The following is a 19204-nucleotide window of genomic DNA, read 5'->3' as shown; positions in this document are numbered from 1 at the left end:
AAAATATAGGTAAAGAGGTGATATTTAATGAGACAGGGCGCATTCAGCATAGTATGGCCATAGACAAGAGTTGACATTTGAGAGGTGCCTTCAAGAAGAGATAAAATTTCCAGAAGAGCAATGGATCAGGTGAATAGTTCAGGTGGAAAGACTGACACAGCAATAGGAAAGCATTGAGCGTAATATCTGAGGAACAATAGGAAGGTCTAGCTTTATTAAGGGAATGAGTAGGAGAAATGATGGAAAAACTATTCCAGGACAAGTAGGTACAGGCCTTTAAAAGCCCAGAGAAGGAATCCATTGTAATGCAATAGGCAAATGGGAGCTACTGGTGGCTTCTGAACAGGGAAATGACATCACCAAAATTAAGCCTTAAGATGATCCTCTCCAATCTCAAGCTCCACCTGTTCTTCCTCGTTAGTCTCCATTTACACTGTCTGACCTTCTCTTCCTCTGAGGCCTTTGCATTTGCCATCTCCTTTACAAAGACCTCATCCGACTCCAGACTACCATGTGGTTGGTGCTTTCTTAAAATTAGGTATCTGCGGCTGGGCTCAGCGACTCACGCCTGTAATCCCAGCACTTTGGGAGGCTGAGGCAGGCAGATCACAAGGTCAGGAGTTCGAGACCAGCCTGACCAACATACAGAAACCCCGTCTCTACTAAAAATACAAAAAATTAGCCGGGCATGGTGGCAGACACCTGTAATCTCAGCCACTCAGAAGGCTGAGGCAGGAGAATCGCTTGAACCCGGGAGATGGAGGCTGCAGTGAGCCGAGATTGCGCCACTGCACTCCAGCCTAGGCGACAGTGGGAGACTCTGTCTCCAAAAAAAAAAAAAAAAAAGATAGGTATCTGCTCAAGTGTTCCTCCTCAGTGAGTCTCCCTGACCAACTAAATGAGTTCTCTCACCCTTGGTCACACTTTAGTCTACTAACATGTTGCTTTCCAACAGCACCTATAATAATTTGAAATTATTTTACTCATGTCATTACTGGATTATGGCTTGTCTCCTCCCACTATAACGCAAGCACCGTGTGAGCAGACAAATGTAATTGTATTGTGCCTAGTAGAATGACTGATAAAATAGGTACTCAATAACTATTTTAACAGCTTTATTGAGATATAATTCACATACCAAACAAATCACCCATTTAAAGCAGTGGTCCCCAACCTTTTCGGCACCAGGGACCGGTTTCATGGAAGAAAATTTTTCCACGGACAGGGGAGGGGGCAATGGTTTTGGGATGAAACTGTTCCTTATCAGATCATCAGGCATTACTTAGATTCTCATGAGGAGCACGCAACCTAGATCCCTCACATGCACAGTTCACAATAGGGTTCGCCCTCCTACCAGAGTCTAATGGCCCCACTGATCTGACAGGAAGTGGAGCGGCTCACCTGCCCTTTACTTCCTGCTGTTCAGCCTGGTTCCTAACAGGCCACAGACCGTATCAGTCCATGGCCTGGGGGTTAGGGATCCCTGCTTTCAAGCAGTGTATTAAATTGTTTTTAGTATGTTCACAAAGTTGTACAAAAATCACCATAATCAGTGTTATTATTTTTTGAGACAGAGTCTTGCTGTCATCCAGGCTGGAGTGCAGTGGCACCATTACGCTTACTGCATCCTCAAAATTCTTGGGCTCAAGCCCTCTTTCTGCCTCAGCTTGCCAAGTAGCTTGGACTACAGGCTACCATGCCCTGCTAATTTTTTATTTTTATTTTTTGTAGAGACCAGAGGGTCTCGCTTTATTGCCCCCGCTGGTCTTGAACTTCTAGCCTCAAGTGAATCTCCCACTGTGACCTCCCAAAGTGTTGGGATTACAGGCAAGAGCCAGTGAGCCAGGTCAACAATCTATTTTAGAACATTTAATCACCTCCCAAAAAATCTCATACCTGTTAGCAGCCACTCTCCATTTCCCACCAACCCTTCCAGCCTTACACAACCACTAATCTACCCTCTGTCTCTATAGATTTGCTAAATCTGGACATTTTATGTAAACAGAATGATACAATAATGTGGCCTTTTGTGACTGGTTCCTTTCACTTAGCACGATATTTTCAAGGTTCATCTACATTGTAGCATGTATCAAAACTTCATTTCCATTGTGAAAAAATATTCCATAATATTAATATGAATACACCAAATTTTATCCATTTATCCATTGATAGACAATTGGATTGTTTCTGCTTTTTGGCTATTGTGAATAATGATGCCATGAACATTTATCTACAAGATTTTGTGTGGACAAACGTTTTCATTTCTGTTGGGTATACATTTAGGAAAGAACTGCTGGGTCATACAGTAGCTGTATGTTTCACCTTTTGAGGAATTGCCAGACAGTTTTCCAAAGTGGTCTCACAGCTTTACATTCCCATTAGCACATTCCCATTGTAAATTGGAGAGTTGCAATTTCTCCACATTCTCATCAACACTTGTAATGATCTGTCTTTTTTATTATAGCCAGCCTAGTGAGTGTAAACCAGTAGCTTATTGAGGTTTGACTTACATTTCCCTGGTGACTAATGATGTTATACATCTTTAGATGTGCTTCTTGCCCATTTGCATATGTGCTTTGGAAAAATGTCTACTCAGATATTTTGTGCCCCATTTTTAATTGAGAAATTGGTCTTTTATTATTGAGAGCGAGAATTCATTACATATTTTGGGTACAAGTCTTCCTCAGACATGATTTGCAAATATTTACTCCCATTCTGTGGGTTGTCCTTTCACTTTCTTCACGGTGTCCCTCGCAACTATTTTTTAAATAAAACAATGAATAGAATTAATCTTTCATGACAAAGGAAACCTGTGACTGGCTCATAAATATGTGACAAATTCATGGCAGGGCTGGATCTAGAAGGGTGACTCAAGTCACCTGTTTTCAGCTTTGAGTTTCCTTCACTGGTTCCCAGCATTGTCCAACCAGCCCAGGAGCAATGACATCATCCCGTGATGAGTCAAAGAATGCAGCATTTGGTAAATTGGTCCGTGAGCACCAAATCGAAAGATGCCCCACAGTTAAAAATAAAGAAAAAAGGTCTTGCTGGAAGCGAGCCTGTAATAAATCCTAAGTGGCCTACAATTTTGTTTTCTTTGAGAAACTTCGAAATTGATGAATGGGGTTCCCGCCGACACACAAACATATTAGTTAAATGAAACTAGAATAAGCACAGGATGAGTAGGCAGTATCTTTCTAAATTTACATTATGGATATTTGCTTACAAAATTATAGGCCCTGGGATGATCTCCCCTCCCTGCTCTGTATTCAGACTACCCAGCTTTATTTTGGTTGAGGATCTCCCACCAGAGAAAACAAGGTACAAGCATGGGAACATGGATATACAGAGATCTGGTATATTTTTACAGCTGTAAGAGCTTCTCAGTATAGAAAAATACCAGACCTTAAGAACTTATTACAAAAATATCATCCCTTAAGTACTTATTTTATATATATATGTATATATACACACACACACATATACACACACGCACATACACACACACACACACACACACACACACACACAGAGAATATAAACAGTTTGTCATACTGGGAAAGGCACCAAGGAAAGACTTGCTTTTAATAAATCTTAACTAGGTTCAATGCTGGCATGGTATCCAAAATGTAATTTTTCCAGGATAGAATTAACCTCTTAGATAATGTATAGAAAATTAAAATAGAAACTTAAATACTTCTTTTGTGATGCTAACCTCAATTAACAATCAGATTATCATACAAATGTAAACAAGATTAATCTATTATATAGAGCAATCTAAAAATGTTATATGTGATAGAGCAATCTATAAATAATTTTAAAGACTCATTTTAAAACGTATCTGTATTCCTATAAGGTGGTAAAGTTTAAGCTAAGAATACATGAAAGGCATGTTCAGAACACAGCTTTGTTGTACTATATAAAATACATATTTAAAGGGCAGAATACATGAAATGTGAATAAATTATAGTTATAATTATCTGTTATAATACTGAGATGGAAAGTAGACTATGTGACAACCTAAGCTAAAAGTCAACCTAAAATGTGAGATAGTATAGATCATTTAAAAAAATCATCCTTAAATATTGTGCCCTGGTTTTACATTCTGTTTCCACTGTTCCCCCTATATTCAGTGTTCAACACAATCTTCAGTTTTTAAACCAAATATGGGAGTTGAAAGCAATCACTCATGTGTCTGTCTTTATCCCTTAAGTTGGTAAGGGACCTGCAGTGCAAATAATAGCACACAGATGGGTAAAGCAGAGATAATACCTACATTTATCCAAAGAGAATGAAATACGGGGTAAGCTTCATGTTTATCTGCCCAGTGGATATATCAGCACAAATTACTTGGAATCCTCTTCTTCCACGTACTGATAACCCCTCAAATACTTCAGCCTCTGTTTCTTGACTCTTTCTCACCCATTAGCCTTTGCCTGTTCTCTGCCTGGTCGTCTCACCTGCATCTCCATACCCTGGACCTTATCATCGAGCAGAACAACTCTATCTAGTAGCTTACAAAAAAATAAAAATACTCTCTGGGTTGGCTCTCATCTTTCTGCTTCTACCACTCTTATCAAACTGGCCATCCATTTTTCTTTTGTTTGTAAAGCCACTATGGCCACCCTATTCCATTGGTCCAGTAGTCCTGTTTTGGCCCCACCACCTTCCTCACAGACTATGGTCAACCACTTCAGAGGTGGCACATTTTGTATTCAAGAACTGTTTGCCCCCTAGTTTCCCAGGGTCTTCTTTCGCCTTCTCTCTTACTCTGGTAAATTCAAACTCCTTATTTTGTCCTTTTCTTTTCTCTTTTTTTTTGAGATGGTGTCTCCCTCTGTCACCCAGGCTGAAATGCAATGGCGCGATCTCAGCTCACTGCAACCTCCACCTCCTGGGTTCAAGAGATTCTCCTGCCTCAGCCTCCTGAGTAGCTGGGATTACAGACGCTCGACACCACGTCCAGCTAATTTTTGTATTTTTAGTAGAGATGGGATTTTGCCATGTTGGCCAGGCTGGTCTCGAACTCCTGACCTCAGGTGATCTGCCCCCCTTGGCCTCCCAAAGTGCTGGGATTACAGGCGTGAGCCACCGCGCCCAGGCTGTTTTGTCCTTTTCTAATCTCAGGCTCCTAAGCATTCGTGAGAAAGGCACAAAACAATACAGACTGGTTCATTTTTTCTTTTTTTCACTCACTCATTTAACCACTACTCACTGTGCAATGGCTAAGAACAAGCAGCAAATAACCTCATTGCTATTTGGCACATTTTTATATAGTCATCAATCATTAATTGTTATCAGCATTTCCTAAAAGTGTTCCAAAATACTGAAGTATCCAGACATCCATTTCATCCAGTTTCCGCTGCTCCAACTTGCCACAGGTGGTCTTCATCTTTTTTTTTTTTTAAGTTCTGGGATATATATGCAGAACGTGCAGGTTTGTTACACAAGTATACATGTGCCGTGGTGATTTGCTGCACCCATCAACCCGTCATCAAGGTTTTAAGCCCTGCATGCATTAGATATCTGTCCTAATGCTCTCCCTCCCTTTTCCCACCACACCCAACAGGCCCCAGTGTGTGATGTTCCCCTCCCTGTGTCCATGTGTTCTCACTGTGCAATTCCCACTTATGAGTGAGAACATGTGGTGTTTGGTTTTCTGTTCCTGTGTTACTTTGCTGAGAATAATGGCTTCCAGCTTCATCCATATCCCTGCAAAGGACATGAACTCATTCTTCTTTATGGCTGCATAGTATTCCATGGTGTATATGTGGCACATTTTCTTTATCCAGTCTATCATTGATGGGCATTTGGGTTGGTCCCAAGTCTTTGCTATTGTAAATAGTGCTGCAATAAACATACGTGTTCATGTGTCTTTATGACAGAATGATTTATAATCCTTTTAAGTGACTGAGATTGAGGTCACTCTATACTTCCTTTTCTCCTCAGCGGAATTCCTGACTCGCCACTCGCCCTTCCTTCCTCTTTAGTCTGAGGCACCAACGTTTCTCTTCCTTTCCAGATGGACTTTTTATCCCTCTTTACTTACACCCTGCATGCCCCCTGCCCACGTGCTCACTGTGTTTCTCCTGTGCCATACACTGTTCTAGGTGCTGGGGATACAATCATGAATGAGGCACTGCCCTCTCAAAAAGCTCACCAGCTAGTGGAAGGATAGGTGTGTAATTACACACACACACACAAATTCACATACAATTGGGATGACTACATCATTTATCTTCCAAACTTGGACATGTTTGAGAGTGAATGGGGAGGTAAAAAATAATAAATGGGGTGAACCGATTTACTGCAGGGTAAAAAAAAAAACCAAAAAAAGTTGTTTTTTTTGTTTTTTTCTTTGAGACAGAGTCTCGCTCCGTCACCCAGGCTGGAGTGCAGTGGCATGATCTCGGCTCACTGCTGCCTCAGCCTCCTGGGCTCAAGCAACTGTCCCACCTCAGCCTCCCGGGTAGCTGCAACTACAAGCACAGACCACCACACCTGGCTAATTTTTATATTTTTAGTAGAGACAGGGTTTCACCATGTTACCCAGGCTGGTCTCGAACTCCTGGCCTCAGGTGATCCAGCTGCCTCGGCCTCCCAAAGTGCTGGGATTACAGGCATGAGCCTCTTCACCCGGCCAAAAAATTTTTAAACAAGATATAATAACTCTCATTTACTGAGTATTTGTGTGTCAGCTACTATTCTAGCTACTTTTAACTCATCCTCACAACAATTGTATGGGGGGATCACTCTTGTTATTATATCCTTTACAGACATGAAGAAACTGAGGAACAGAGAGCTTAAGACACTTATCTAGGGTCCTGCAGCTAGGAAGGAGCAGTATTAGGTTTCAAACCCTTTTAATTCTAAACCTATGATCCTAACTACTCCAGCACATTGGCAAGAAAGAGATGAAGGGAGGGAATGGAGGCTGGCAGGTGGATAGAAGCAGATGTGCAATGAAAAACTGTTGTACTCCATTTCTCTACTGCTCCACAACCTGACTTCCACTCCACTATTCAATCAAGCATTGGTGCTAAGAGCACTGGAAGCCTCCTTATCACTTTACACACATCCTCCTGGGTTCTTTCTATAGCACTTCTCACTACTGCACACCATCTAAAGGAGGCACCCTTTCTTCTGGTGGCTCTCTCCATCTTCCTGGCCCCTTCATCTACTCCCATTCTCCCTTGCTCCCTAAGTGGAGACATTCTTTTCTCTGCCTTCTCTTCTCAGTGCCCCTCTCTTCATGCTTCATCTCTTAATAATCCTAAGCCCTTCCACAAGCTTCCTTTATACTGAGGTTGATGATGAGTGCTAATTCATACTTCTTTCCCAACCTAAATGCTCTTCCACCTACTAGACATTTCTATAAGCATGTCCTTCTATCTTCCAACAAAAAGAATGTTGATGATTCCACTTATATGTGGAATTTAGGGGAGAAAATGTTGATTACATAGAAACAGAGGGTAACGGTGACTACCGGGGTGAGGAGGGGGAGGAGGGAGACATAGGTCAAAGGGTACAAACTCACAGTTATGTAGGATGAATTTGTCCAGAGATGGAATGTGCAGCAGGAGTACTAGGGATAAACAACATAATAATACTGTGTTGTTTATTGAATATTTGCTAAGAGACTAGATTTAGGTGCTCTTACCACAAAAAGGAGGGGTAACTATGGAAGACAATAAATATGTAAATTTGCTTACCTGTAATAATCATTTCACTATGTATATGTATATCAAAATATCATGTTGTATACCTTAAGTATAAACTAATGCTGAGCCTATCCTTTTGTTCTCAGAAATGATCCTGCAGACTGTCCTAATTCTACACAACAGTCCACCATTCTCCTGGTCCCAAGGCTAAAACTTTACAGCTATCTTCACATTCTCCCTCCTCCTCATCCCCTACTTCCATTTAGTTACCAAGCCCTGTTGAATCATCCTCTATAAGAACTTCCAAATCTTTCCATTGTCACGGCTCCTGTTTCCGTTACCAATAATCATTGCCAACACAATAACCACTCTGCCATTATGCATTCAGTTCATTGTGCACACTGCTACCAGCAGACTCTCCCAAGGCGTGACTGAACCATACTATACTACCCAGAAGTCCATTACTATTTGTCTTACTAAATGATAATTATGGGTGAAAATGTTCTAGCTTCTCAAGAACAGAGAATGTTTTCTGATCTGTATGTTACATGGTAGACTTGCGTTGGTAGAATCAGTGGGTTGTTGTCTCTCCTTCTCAGAGATCTTCAATATAAACTTCAATATAAACTTATCCAAAATGATAAGGTTGAAACTCTCTAGCCTAGGCATTTAGGGCCTATAAAACCTGATCTCTAGTGGGTTTTTTTTTTTTCCTTATCCCACATCTCTTTTCTCTTATTCTAGTAACAGCATCCCACTTTCCTTTGGGGAACTGTCCCTACCCAACTGGTGGACTGCCCATCAATGGTCAACATCTCCCTTCGAGGGAGGACATGTGACCCAAGCTCAGCCATCAAAATATTGCTACCCTCCTAGACAAAGTGATTGGCCCACATGTGGGGTACGACCCCACCCAACAATCAGGAGTCTTTTTCAGGGGTTAATTTCAATACTGGATAAGAAAGGTACTAAGCAGCATATGAACTTTGCTGCTTACTAGAAAGCACCTTCTGAGGGAAAAGGAGAAACAGCTGACATTAGCACTACCTCTGGCTTTTCAGCTGGACAGGCCCACAATCATTTTTTTGAAACTCTTGGATTTAAATATGTTTCAGAACTCAGAATTATTCAGGTGAGAAAAGCACAATGAGGTACATACTTGAGTATATTACATACAACTCTATCTGGATCAAGGACAACATCACTGCAATCAAATTCAATTCATATTTCTGCAATGAAACAAATTAAGGGCCTAATTAATGTCAGTTTAGGTCAGGGTAGGTTTTGCCATGAAGAAAGTGCAGATCAGGTAAGGTCTGATTACAAAAAGCATTCAGCTGTTTTCAGAAAGGCATATAAAGGCATGTGAACTTGTTTAAACTAACAAATTCCCAGTGTGCTTATCTGCTTGTTAGTTTTAAGCAGTTTGGGGTTGATTTTTGACACCTGTACCTGAAAAAGTCCCATCTATATTCCTCATGGGCCTATTATGTGTCAGTTTTACTTCCCACTAGTCTTCTATACAGACTCACACTGGAGTCAAACTAAAAGACTAAGTTTTGATACTTTAAATAGAAAATCTTGCCTGGTCCCAGTGGCTCACACCTGTAATCCCTTAGGGACACCAAGGTGGGTGGATCACTTGAGATCAGGAGTTGGAGACAAGCCTGGTAACATAGTGAAACCCCGTTTCTACTAAAAATACAAAAATTAGCCAGGTGTGGCGGTGCGTGCCTGTAATCCCAGTTCCTAGGGAGGCTGAGGCAGGAGAATCACTTGTGCCTAGGAGGCAGCAGTTGCAGCGAGCTGAGATTGTGCCACTGCACTCCAGCCTGGGCCACAAAGCAAGACTCCGTTTCGGGAAAAAAAAAAAAAAGAAAAGAAAAGAAAGAAAATCTTGCAACCTCCATATTGTATATGTCTTATAAACAAGGGCTGTCCAACAGGAGATGGGAGCCTTAGCTGGCTGGTTTTCTTGTCAGTTGCCCCCCTCCCCTGTCCTGTCTCCATGGCTCTCGGGGGAAAAATGTAGCTATCACATCATCCTATAGGAGAATCAGGCACAACACTTATTCCTCTTCCTTTCAGCCCCCATTATATCCCCAGGGACAATTACAAGAATCTGGAAAATCACTGTATGTTGTTATTTTCTTTTGAGTGCCTGTGCATCTCTTCAGTGTCTTTAAAGATCATATAATGCTCCCTATGCCTTATTTTAGCTAATACACACTCATCTTCACTATTAGGTCACCTGATTTTCACAGCAACCCTATGAGGTGGATGGAGTAGGTATTATGGCTCCCTATCTGAAAAATGAGGAACTGAGGGTCAGGTTGGTTGATAAAAGTAAAGACCCTGGAATTTCACTCAAACCTGACTCTTAGTCTTGTTTTCTTTCCAACCTAATTTTACTCTCAGGATGAAGTCAAATTGGAGAGTTTATTGGCATTGATTGTTCCTCCTTGGTACCCTTTGATGTAGAGATGGATAATCTGTTGAAACTAGTGAGAACACTACATGAGTAATTTTACTCTAAACTATGTGCAAACCTTATTCTGGTAAAAATAAAAATTGACATATATATGCTGTGTATATGTACATATATTACATACATATCTGTGTATATATCATATATATGTGTATATATGTGTGTGTGTGTATTCTAGCATGCATGAATGTCTATAAGCATTTATTTTTACCAGCCAGGAAGCTAAAGTCAGCTTTTCTGTCATTGATTACAACCTGAATTAAATGAATTAAAAAGTCCCAATGCAGAGCAATGCCCGGAGATACTTCAGCCTTGGTGAAAACCAGACACTGCTTCACATAACTTGAACCGACAACAAAAATATCCCTCCCTGCCCAGGGGATATTTCTGGGTCAGGACTCCCTCTCTCAGCCAAAGAGTCAGACATTGCTGAAAATTTTCTCACCGTACTACCCTGTCTCTCTGGCTGACCTTTAAGGTTAGGACCTCTGGATGTAAGCCCACGAAAGACAGTGATAAGGGAAAGACAGCTGCCTTTAGGCTCACAAAAATGCAGTCGTTCACTTCAAATAGACCCCAAAATCCCCAATGACCACATACAAACCATTCCTTATCTATGAGGTTAATGCAGCAGACACGCCATCACCAGGCCATGCACTCTGAATTGTTTTTTCCAGCAAAGGTTCCCCTACTATCCCTTCATTTGCCTCATGATAAGAAATATGCATATGAGAGTGGCTAGCAGAGGTCAGGGCTGAGGTTCTTGAGCATGAAGAGCTGCCCTGTGCAAAGCCAGATATATCACACAGAGACCAATCTGGGCCTACAGCACCAATTAACTCTCCTGTTTATAAAATGCCTAAGAATTTATTAGGCAAGCACAATCCACTCCCATACAACCCATCAGACTAACCACATCCCCTATTTCCAGGACTATCCATAAGCACCCAGAATTCACTGCCCATGTGAATCAACATTTCAAGCGTCCTATAATATTCACAACTCAAAATTAATCAGCAGGGTGAGAGGTGTTCAGGACATCTCTGAACAAAGTTCTCCCTGCCAATGTATCTCTTCCTGCCTACTTGGGAAATGCTTCTTCTAGCTTTACTCACACAAACTACATTCAGAATAAAAAATAAAATGTAAATGCGAATATGATTTAACAAAAATTTTCAGGTTATTTTTCCTCCCTTTTGTCCATCTGCAGTATGCTTATCCTGTAACATTTCATGGCCTATGACTAGGATCAATGAGGGAAGAGGGCCCTGCCATGGGAAATCAATCCTAATTGTTTAGAATCTAACATAAAACTATTTTTAAACTATTAATATGTTAAATTACCATTGAAAGGGAAAATCATTTTCCCTGCCTACAAAGCTATGATATGGTTCTTACAATTCAATCTTCAAAAATATATTTTCCTGATCTTCACATTTCGCATCTCCATTTTTAAAATGTCTTCCTTTCTCCTTATCTAAAACTTTGGATCTCAATTATTTTGACCTTTCTCCTCAGATTCAGATTAAACAAACCTTTCACTGCAAGCCTAACTATGTGCTGAGCAATGCATAGTTAACTCACTCTATTATCTAGAGATTTATCATTTTACAGATGAAGGAACAGAGGCTCCATTAAGTTCAGTGACTTTCCTGCTTTCACAGCCTCGAAAGTGGCCTCTCCAGAGTTTCCAAGTCCACATGCTGTCAATGGGGGGGCTCTAGGTAAAATATTTTTCCAGTATGGCTTGCATTTAGTTTTATCCTTCAGAGGTGTTATTCAAATTGTTATGTGGTTTGGGGAAGGGGCTTTGCTACTGGTAATCTCAGGCTGGAATCGAGGATTATAAGCAACTCACAGAAGGATAAATACAGCTATTGCACATTGTAAACAATCTGTTTGTTCACAAGGGATCTTCTCCCTGAATTCAAATAACCAGACATTAATTCTTCTTTGTAGATTTACTCTAAATGGAGGTCCACAATTAACAATATGTCAGGTCTTATTCCTTCATATCATTTCAATTGCCTAACCAGTAGATTGTTAGCTCAAAGGGTCAGAGCACATGATTAGTGAGGGAGGACAAAGGCTTCTCCCTCCATTCCCGTGCAGGTCAATAGGCATGCACACCTCCTACCCTCAGCCAGCTTAGAAGGTGCTGGTTCCACTAGATACTAAGAGGGCTAGTAGTCAGAACTTGTAGGGAAGAAAAGCAGGGCATTCTGCAGCTGACTCCGATACCAACCAAAAGATTATATATGCTAACATGACAACAACTAACAATGATTATGGTTAAGTATTATTATTGCAGGATTTCAAGGCACAACCATTCACAAAATATAAACATTTTGTGAAAACATATGCTAGCTCTATAAACAAAGGCAAGAAAACCTTCATTTACGTTCCCTTCTGGAAATCAAGCACGTCCTTTTTGCTTGTTTGTTTGCTTTCTTCTTGTGTTACTCTGCACATCCCATCTTTTTTTAACAGAAGAAGCACAGCTATTGTTTTCCATAGAAATCCCCCAGCCAGAAATGTTACCTCTCGTGACTTTTAAATGCTAAGATGCTATACAAAATATTACATTGATATTCTGAGTAAATGATCAAAACTGTACCTTTACTGTGGTGCAAATTTACTACCTTACTCACCTAGAATATCATACCGAAGATATAAAAAATACTACCAGGATAGTAAATGACTGCAGAAATAATAACAAGTTTCAGTTCCAATTCGCAACACGTAAGATGAGACCCCAAGCCCAAATGGGTAAAAAACAGAACATTCCAGAGGCATCTGCAAATTAGTTACTGCCCTCAGCTGATCCACAGCTGGTTTACTGATGGAAAGAATAACAAAAGGATGTCTAAAGTGTTGAAAGGTCAGAGCAGTAAAGGATGAATAAGAAATATATTTGGCCCTTACAGTGCAATGATATTGCACGTGTGAACCCCATTTACCACCCCAAAGACTTAGCATAGGCTTAAGCTCCTTTGATCTACAGAGGAAATGCTCTCCACTGTAGAATAGCTGATCTTTTTACACTGGTTCAAGGGGTCCTCTGTAACCTCTATAAGCACTAAATTTCCTCAATGGCGCTGTAAAACCACAATAAATCATCCTTGGTGTTATTTGTATGTAAACTTTCTTAGTATTATTATTTTTAATGAGAAGCCATGAATCTTCATTATAAGGCCTTTTGTAGAAAGTCAAGCAGAGGTTGCAGGACATTGCAATGTTTGCTTTTTCAAAAGTGGATTGGGTGACAATTTCTCCCATCTCACTATGCCAGATTCTCTCATATACCAGTTCCGCTCAATTAATTCAGAAAGGTAACAGCTGTTTCTGCCCTTGTTGTTAAAGTCAAGAAAGCTAGGTTCGTTTGAACTAAATATCTGTGAACTGAGACCAGATATTTGCTTCCAGTCTACTGAGCCATTAAATCAGAATTCAAGGAAATGGAGATTTTACTTTCTTCCTCCTTCATCATGGGATGGAAGGGTTCCCTAAAAGGCAGGATCCATGGGGGACTGGGCCTGCAACAGTCAGAGTACCAGGTCTGAATCATGGCTTTGCCACTGTCTAGCTGGTCTCGGTTTCCTACATCTCCTGTTTGTGTGAGGTAATATTCACCAAACAAGGTTGTTTTGAGATTAAGAAAGAAGGGTATGTTCAAGAATTTATTACTCCAAAAATGCCTGGTCATGTGTGAGATGTTCAATGTTAGCAGAACCCGAGATGAATCTCTGGAAAGATTAATAGTACTAGCTACTTTCAGTGCTAGCCTCCCCAGTTCCATTCCCAGGGCATAGGCAGTACCCAACTTTAAGTTCATGCAAAAAGACCTGAACGGACTCAGTGTTTTCTTCCAGAGAAAAAGAAGCCAGTAGACTCCCAACGAGCCTTTAGAATGGAAATCTTCCGCAGATGACAGTCACTCAAGCAACAAAATCTGGCTGGCTTCCCTTACTTCCTTAGTTCCAGGGGCAGGATGGAATACAAACCGTGCCCCTTGCCCTAGTCTCAGTTCTCCACAGGGCTGGCTTCTCTGGAATATGTTCTCCCTCTGGGCGGGCAAAGAGCAAGATCTTGTGCTCCTGCTCCTCTGAACACTCCCCGTACTCCCCAGCTCCTTCTAAACGCGGCGACAGCAGCTCTGCCTCCTCTCCAGGTGCCGCATCCCCCAGGCGGCGGGGAGGAGGGGTGGGGGGTGTCCCCGGGTTCCTGGGCGTGGAACGCAATGGCCTCAGAAACTGTCCGTACTCTCTCACTCCGCTGGCACCAGCCAGCACCTCCCTCTCCCTTCCCCCTGGCAGAGCACGCAGGGTGCGTGCACCCCGGGCAGTCCCCAAAGCGCGCCTGCTGGAAAGGCGCCATCCATCACCCTCACCTCCCATTCCAGAGGATTCTCGCCTGAGCCCAGCCAGGGCCCGCCCCTCCGGCCAACCCCAAAGATGCTTGCGGTGTGTATGTGGAGGGGGGTACTTTCTGGGACCCACTTTCATAGCCCTCTCTACCCCCATTTCTCGCAGGGGTGTGGGGGGAAGAGAACCAGAAAGCCAAGACCACTGAACCCGGAGTACTTCCAAATCTGTTACGCTTCCAATCATCCTCATAGCATCACCTAAGTTTATGGGCATTTCTCCCTAGCAGGGGAGCTCTGCCAAAAGCCCGCGAGCGGCACCCCACAAAAACCCCGCGCCCCTGCTGCCTGCCCAACTCTCGCCCCACGGCGCAACCTCCCGGCCCGGCACCTTCCGTCCCGGGGTAAGACTCCTCGTTTTCCCGGAGCGGAACCCAGCCAGCCGGTTTCGGAAGTTTCCCACCTCCCCACTCCAACTCCCTTCCGGGAGCCTCCACGCGGACCTCGCTTAAGGCGACGAAGCCTAGAGGTCTCCCCTAAACCTGCACTCACACCGGGTCCCGCCCCCTCTTCCATCCCCCTCCTTTCTCCTCCCTTCCAGCTCCAGTCCCCGCGCCTCCGGCGTCTCCAGCGCCAGAGGTTCTCTCGCCCAGGAAGAAACTTCTTTCTGGGCTAAATTCAGGTCCGAGCAGGAAAGGCTTTCCCTTCCCCGCAGGCATCAGAGGCGCGCTCACCCCCTATCCCCCAAAAGACCTAATTTTCCTCTCCCCACGATCACCCTCTCTGAGACTTTGCCTCAGATTACTAGTGCTACTCGACTTTTCAGGTCAAAAGGTCCAGCCGTCTCTGAAACCACCACGGGGGCACTCTGGATTTTTCCCGAGACCCTACCAGTCCCGCGTGGCTTGGAAAAGACAAGTAAACAAAACACGGACCCGGCAACTCTGGGGTGTGTGTGTGTATGTGTGTGTGTGTGCGTACGCGCGCGCGCGCAGGAGACAGAGCATCGCCCAAGAGTTAGGGCAACAGCTGCTAGAGCACATCTGGAAGAGGGGGAGGGGGTTCCACGCAGAGGGGACAAGAAGCCCCCAGTGGCTTCAGGGCCGAGGGCTGGGCTAGCCTGTAGTTCGTTACCTGTCCTATGTTGATGAATCCGTACTTGCTGGCGATACGGTTGGCCTCCGGGAAGCCCCCGGCGATTTTGACTGCCCAGTGGTTGGTGTAGACGCGCGTCCGGCATACGGGGAGCAGGCAGCCCCCGAGCAGCGCCAGCACGCACAGCAGGTCCAAACGTCCCGGGCAGCAGCAGCGGCTCCCCCAGCCCATGGTCCCGGCGCCTCGCTGCTCCCTCGCTCGCTGGCTGGCTCAGCGCACTAAGGGCGCGCACAACTAACTTCTCCGGCCTGCGCCGCCCGGCGAGCAGCCCCGGGCCGCCGCAGCTCGCAGCCCCGGGCGATCGGCAGGAGGCGGCTAGCCCCGGCAGGGAGCAGAGCAGCGAGCCTTACGCCGGCTCCTAGACCATCCCTGGGGCTGCCGGGACCTGTGCTCCCAGCTCTCCGGCCCGCGGGGCGCTCGGCGATGCTCCCCGGCTCGGGCGCAGGAGGCGGCTGAGTGGGGCGGGCGTCCTCCGCAGTTGGGTTTCGCCCGGCTCGGCTCCCGGACTCTCCGACTAGGTCTCGCTCCTCCCGGGGCCCCCGAGCGCGGCGGAGACGGCCAGCGGGAGCGGTACAGGCAGCGACCGGGCGCCCCCTCTGCTGGCCCGGGCTCCGAGCGCTCGCTTGCTCGCTCCCAGCGCTCCCTCCGGCTCCGAGCAGCGCGCGAGGATTCTGAGTGGCAATGGCAGCAGCTCCTGCTCTGCATAAATGACTTCCCCCGCCCCCCTTAACACCCCTCCTTTCCCACATCTCCCTCCTCCTCTCCCTCCTCCGCCCTCTTGAAAGCGGCCGCAGCCAGGCGCCGACCAGGTCCTAGCGCCTCCGGGTTCGCCCAGCTGTAACCTCCAGGGTTCCGGGCAGCAAAGGCAAGTCTTTCCAAAGGACTGAGAAGAGCGCTCCGAGATCGTGGTTTTACCCTCTTCTCTTCCCTCCCTGCTGGATTTGTATGAATTTACCGCCACTTCCCGAAAGACTAAAGAAATTTACACGCCGGTGCGAATTAACCGCCCTGAAGATTCATTCATCCTCGTTCTAAACGTCCTTAAATAATAACTAGGCATTTAAGGAGGTCACTTGCGTGTCAATTGCCGAACAAATAACTCGAGATTTTCACTTCATTAATTCTTCATGCTTTTCAGCAGCTGTTTATTTTACACTTTCTGCTGCCGGGAGAAGCTACCACACAGGACAGTAAGTCGCATCGACTCCTAGAATTGGCTCGAAAGCCAAGTCTGTTGCCTGCTCACTTTCGAAATCTGCGCATCCGATACTAGGCAACACCACAGGAGAGTACAATTCCGGCCTTGGAAGTGAGGAAAGATGTTTCTATGAATATTTGGTGTGCCAGTGGATGGACATGTTGGGCCAAGGAAATAACTCCATTCATTTGTTGGATTGCGTCTGACGAGGGCTTCTTTTTCTCCACCAAGGGAAAAGTTTCCCAACTTTTCCAAGCACAGTCCTGTAACAGTGAAAGACTTTAATATAAAAAAGACCACAGAGGAAGTTCAGATGAGATATGTGGCCGCGTCACCTTCATTACTCTATCATGCACTGTGACTGCAGCAGGCAGGAGGGAGCTCAAATTAACCCGCTTCTCACTTCTCCTTTACAACCTCCCTGCCTTCCTGGAGCGGGGGTGGGGCACAGGGTGATTTACTGTGACAAGAAAAATTACCCCGTATGAAATAATTCAACTGACTTTAAAAGTATTCACTATATCCCTAACTGTCCTCCTTTCTCTCCTCCTACCATGCCCTATTTCTTCCTGTTAGTTAAATATGTTTGAGATTAATTAACTCATCCCACCTACAGCTGCTGGTACTGATTTTTTTAAATCTGAAAGATACCTGCAGACTTAAAATTCCACTAGTACTTTTGAGCATAGCATTCGACATTTTACATATTGTATAAGGTATGCTATATTATTTAATCTTGAAAACAAACCCACAAAATAAAATCATCCCCACATTATAGCTGAAGAAATAGAAGATCAGAAGAACTAAAACATGTGCAGAAGGGTATGTATTTTATTCGTTTATTTATTTGACTGATTCAACACATCTGTTTTGAGCACCTAGCATGTGCTATGAATTGTGCTGTACGCTGGAGAAAGGGGAAGGGGGAGGCACAAAAAATTAGTGGAATTCAGAATCTCTGAATACTCTAGAGTAAATGTGGTTTATTATTGTATGTATGTATGTATGTATGTATGTATGTATGTATGTATTTTTCAGACAGGGTCTCGCTCTGTTGCCCAGGCTGGAGTGTAGTGGTGTGATCTTGGCTCACTGCAGCCTTCGCCTCCCGGATTCAAGCGATTCTCCTGCCTCAGCCTCCCCGAGTAGCTGGGATTACAGGCTGGCTAATTTTTGTATTTTTAGTAGACACAGGGTTGGCTGGTCTCGAACTCCTGATCTCAAATGCTCTGCCTGCCTTGGCCTCGCAAAGTGCTGGGATTACAGGCATGATCCATCATGCCCGTCCTATTATTATTATTATTATTATTATTATTATTATTATTATTATTATTTTATTTATTTTTTTGAGACGGAGTCTCGCTCTGTCGACCAGGCTGGAGTGCAGTGGCGCGATCTCGGCTCACCGCAAGCTCTGCCTCCCGGGTTAAAGCCATTCTCCTGCCTCAGCCTCCCGAGCAGCTGGGACTACAGGCGCCCGCCACCAGTCCCGGCTAATTTTTTTGTATTTTCAGTAGAGACGGGGTTTCACTGTGTTAGCCAGGATGGTCTCGATCTCCTGACCTCATGATCCACCCGCCTCGGCCTCCCAAAGTGCTAGGATTACAGGCGTGAGCCACCGCGCCTGGCCCTATTATTATTATTTTTAAGAGGAAAACATAAGCACTATGCTTGTGCTTTAGAGTTTTGGTACAGTCTTCCTGCTAGCCAGTCCCTGTAGACACATCTCTTCCTTCTTCCCTAGCCATGGAGTCTGAAAGCTCACAATCTATTACAACAGTGTTAACTCTGACAATCTGCATCTATGCATAGGGACATTGGATTATCCCTCTTGAAGATGGTAAATTTCACATCGGATAAGACTTCAGTCAAGGTCCACATCTCAATACACATATAAGGGACAGTCAATCTTTTTTTTTTTTTTTATTCAGAATTGTGGGCATTTCAGGTAGGAGGAAGGACCTGTCTCACCGTGATCCACAGAAGGGTTGCCACTACATAAGGTACATTGTAACAAGTTTGAAGGATGTCCTACGGGTTTCTCTCTGGGACTCTGGAGCTGTTAATTGTTTAGGACTACAAAGGCAGCACAAAATGCTTCTCTTTCAAAGCCTTGTTGTCTCTGGGCTTCAAATTCTGAATGAAATGGAGAGGAATCACTGCACCCAGTTTTCTGGAGCCTGGAGAATTTTTTCTTGGGGTGGAAAAATTGATCATTAATATTTTTTTCTCCATGGTGTCTTTCTCTTTTTCTTTCCACTAGCACTCTTTCCTTCTGTGAGTGTGCCCTGGTTGGCACACACAAATGTAACATTCACTGCATTGAACATGAGAGAGAA

The 19204-nt window shown here is 44.1% G+C and overlaps 1 protein-coding gene across 3 annotated transcripts in view; it reads right to left on the bottom strand.

Annotated features, from left to right (window-relative positions):
• The window catches only part of PCSK5 (proprotein convertase subtilisin/kexin type 5), a 468314-nt gene extending 451906 nt beyond the window's left edge, over window positions 1–16408 (bottom strand). The window contains exon 1 of one of the 3 annotated variants that reach the window (XM_054502930.2): window positions 15647–16408. In XM_054502930.2, coding sequence (XP_054358905.1) covers window positions 15647–15838 — 192 coding nt within the window. In that variant the 5' untranslated portion in view covers window positions 15839–16408. The remainder of the gene's footprint in view (window positions 1–15646) is intronic. The other 2 variants (XM_054502928.2, XM_054502929.2) reach the window with 2 other exon arrangements.
• Between the last annotated feature and the right edge of the window lie 2796 nt (window positions 16409–19204).

The sequence above is a fragment of the Pongo pygmaeus genome, chromosome 13 (genome assembly GCF_028885625.2).
Source record: "Pongo pygmaeus isolate AG05252 chromosome 13, NHGRI_mPonPyg2-v2.0_pri, whole genome shotgun sequence".
Taxonomy (NCBI): Eukaryota; Metazoa; Chordata; class Mammalia; order Primates; family Hominidae; genus Pongo; species Pongo pygmaeus.
This window is presented reverse-complemented; position numbering and strand designations above follow the sequence as displayed.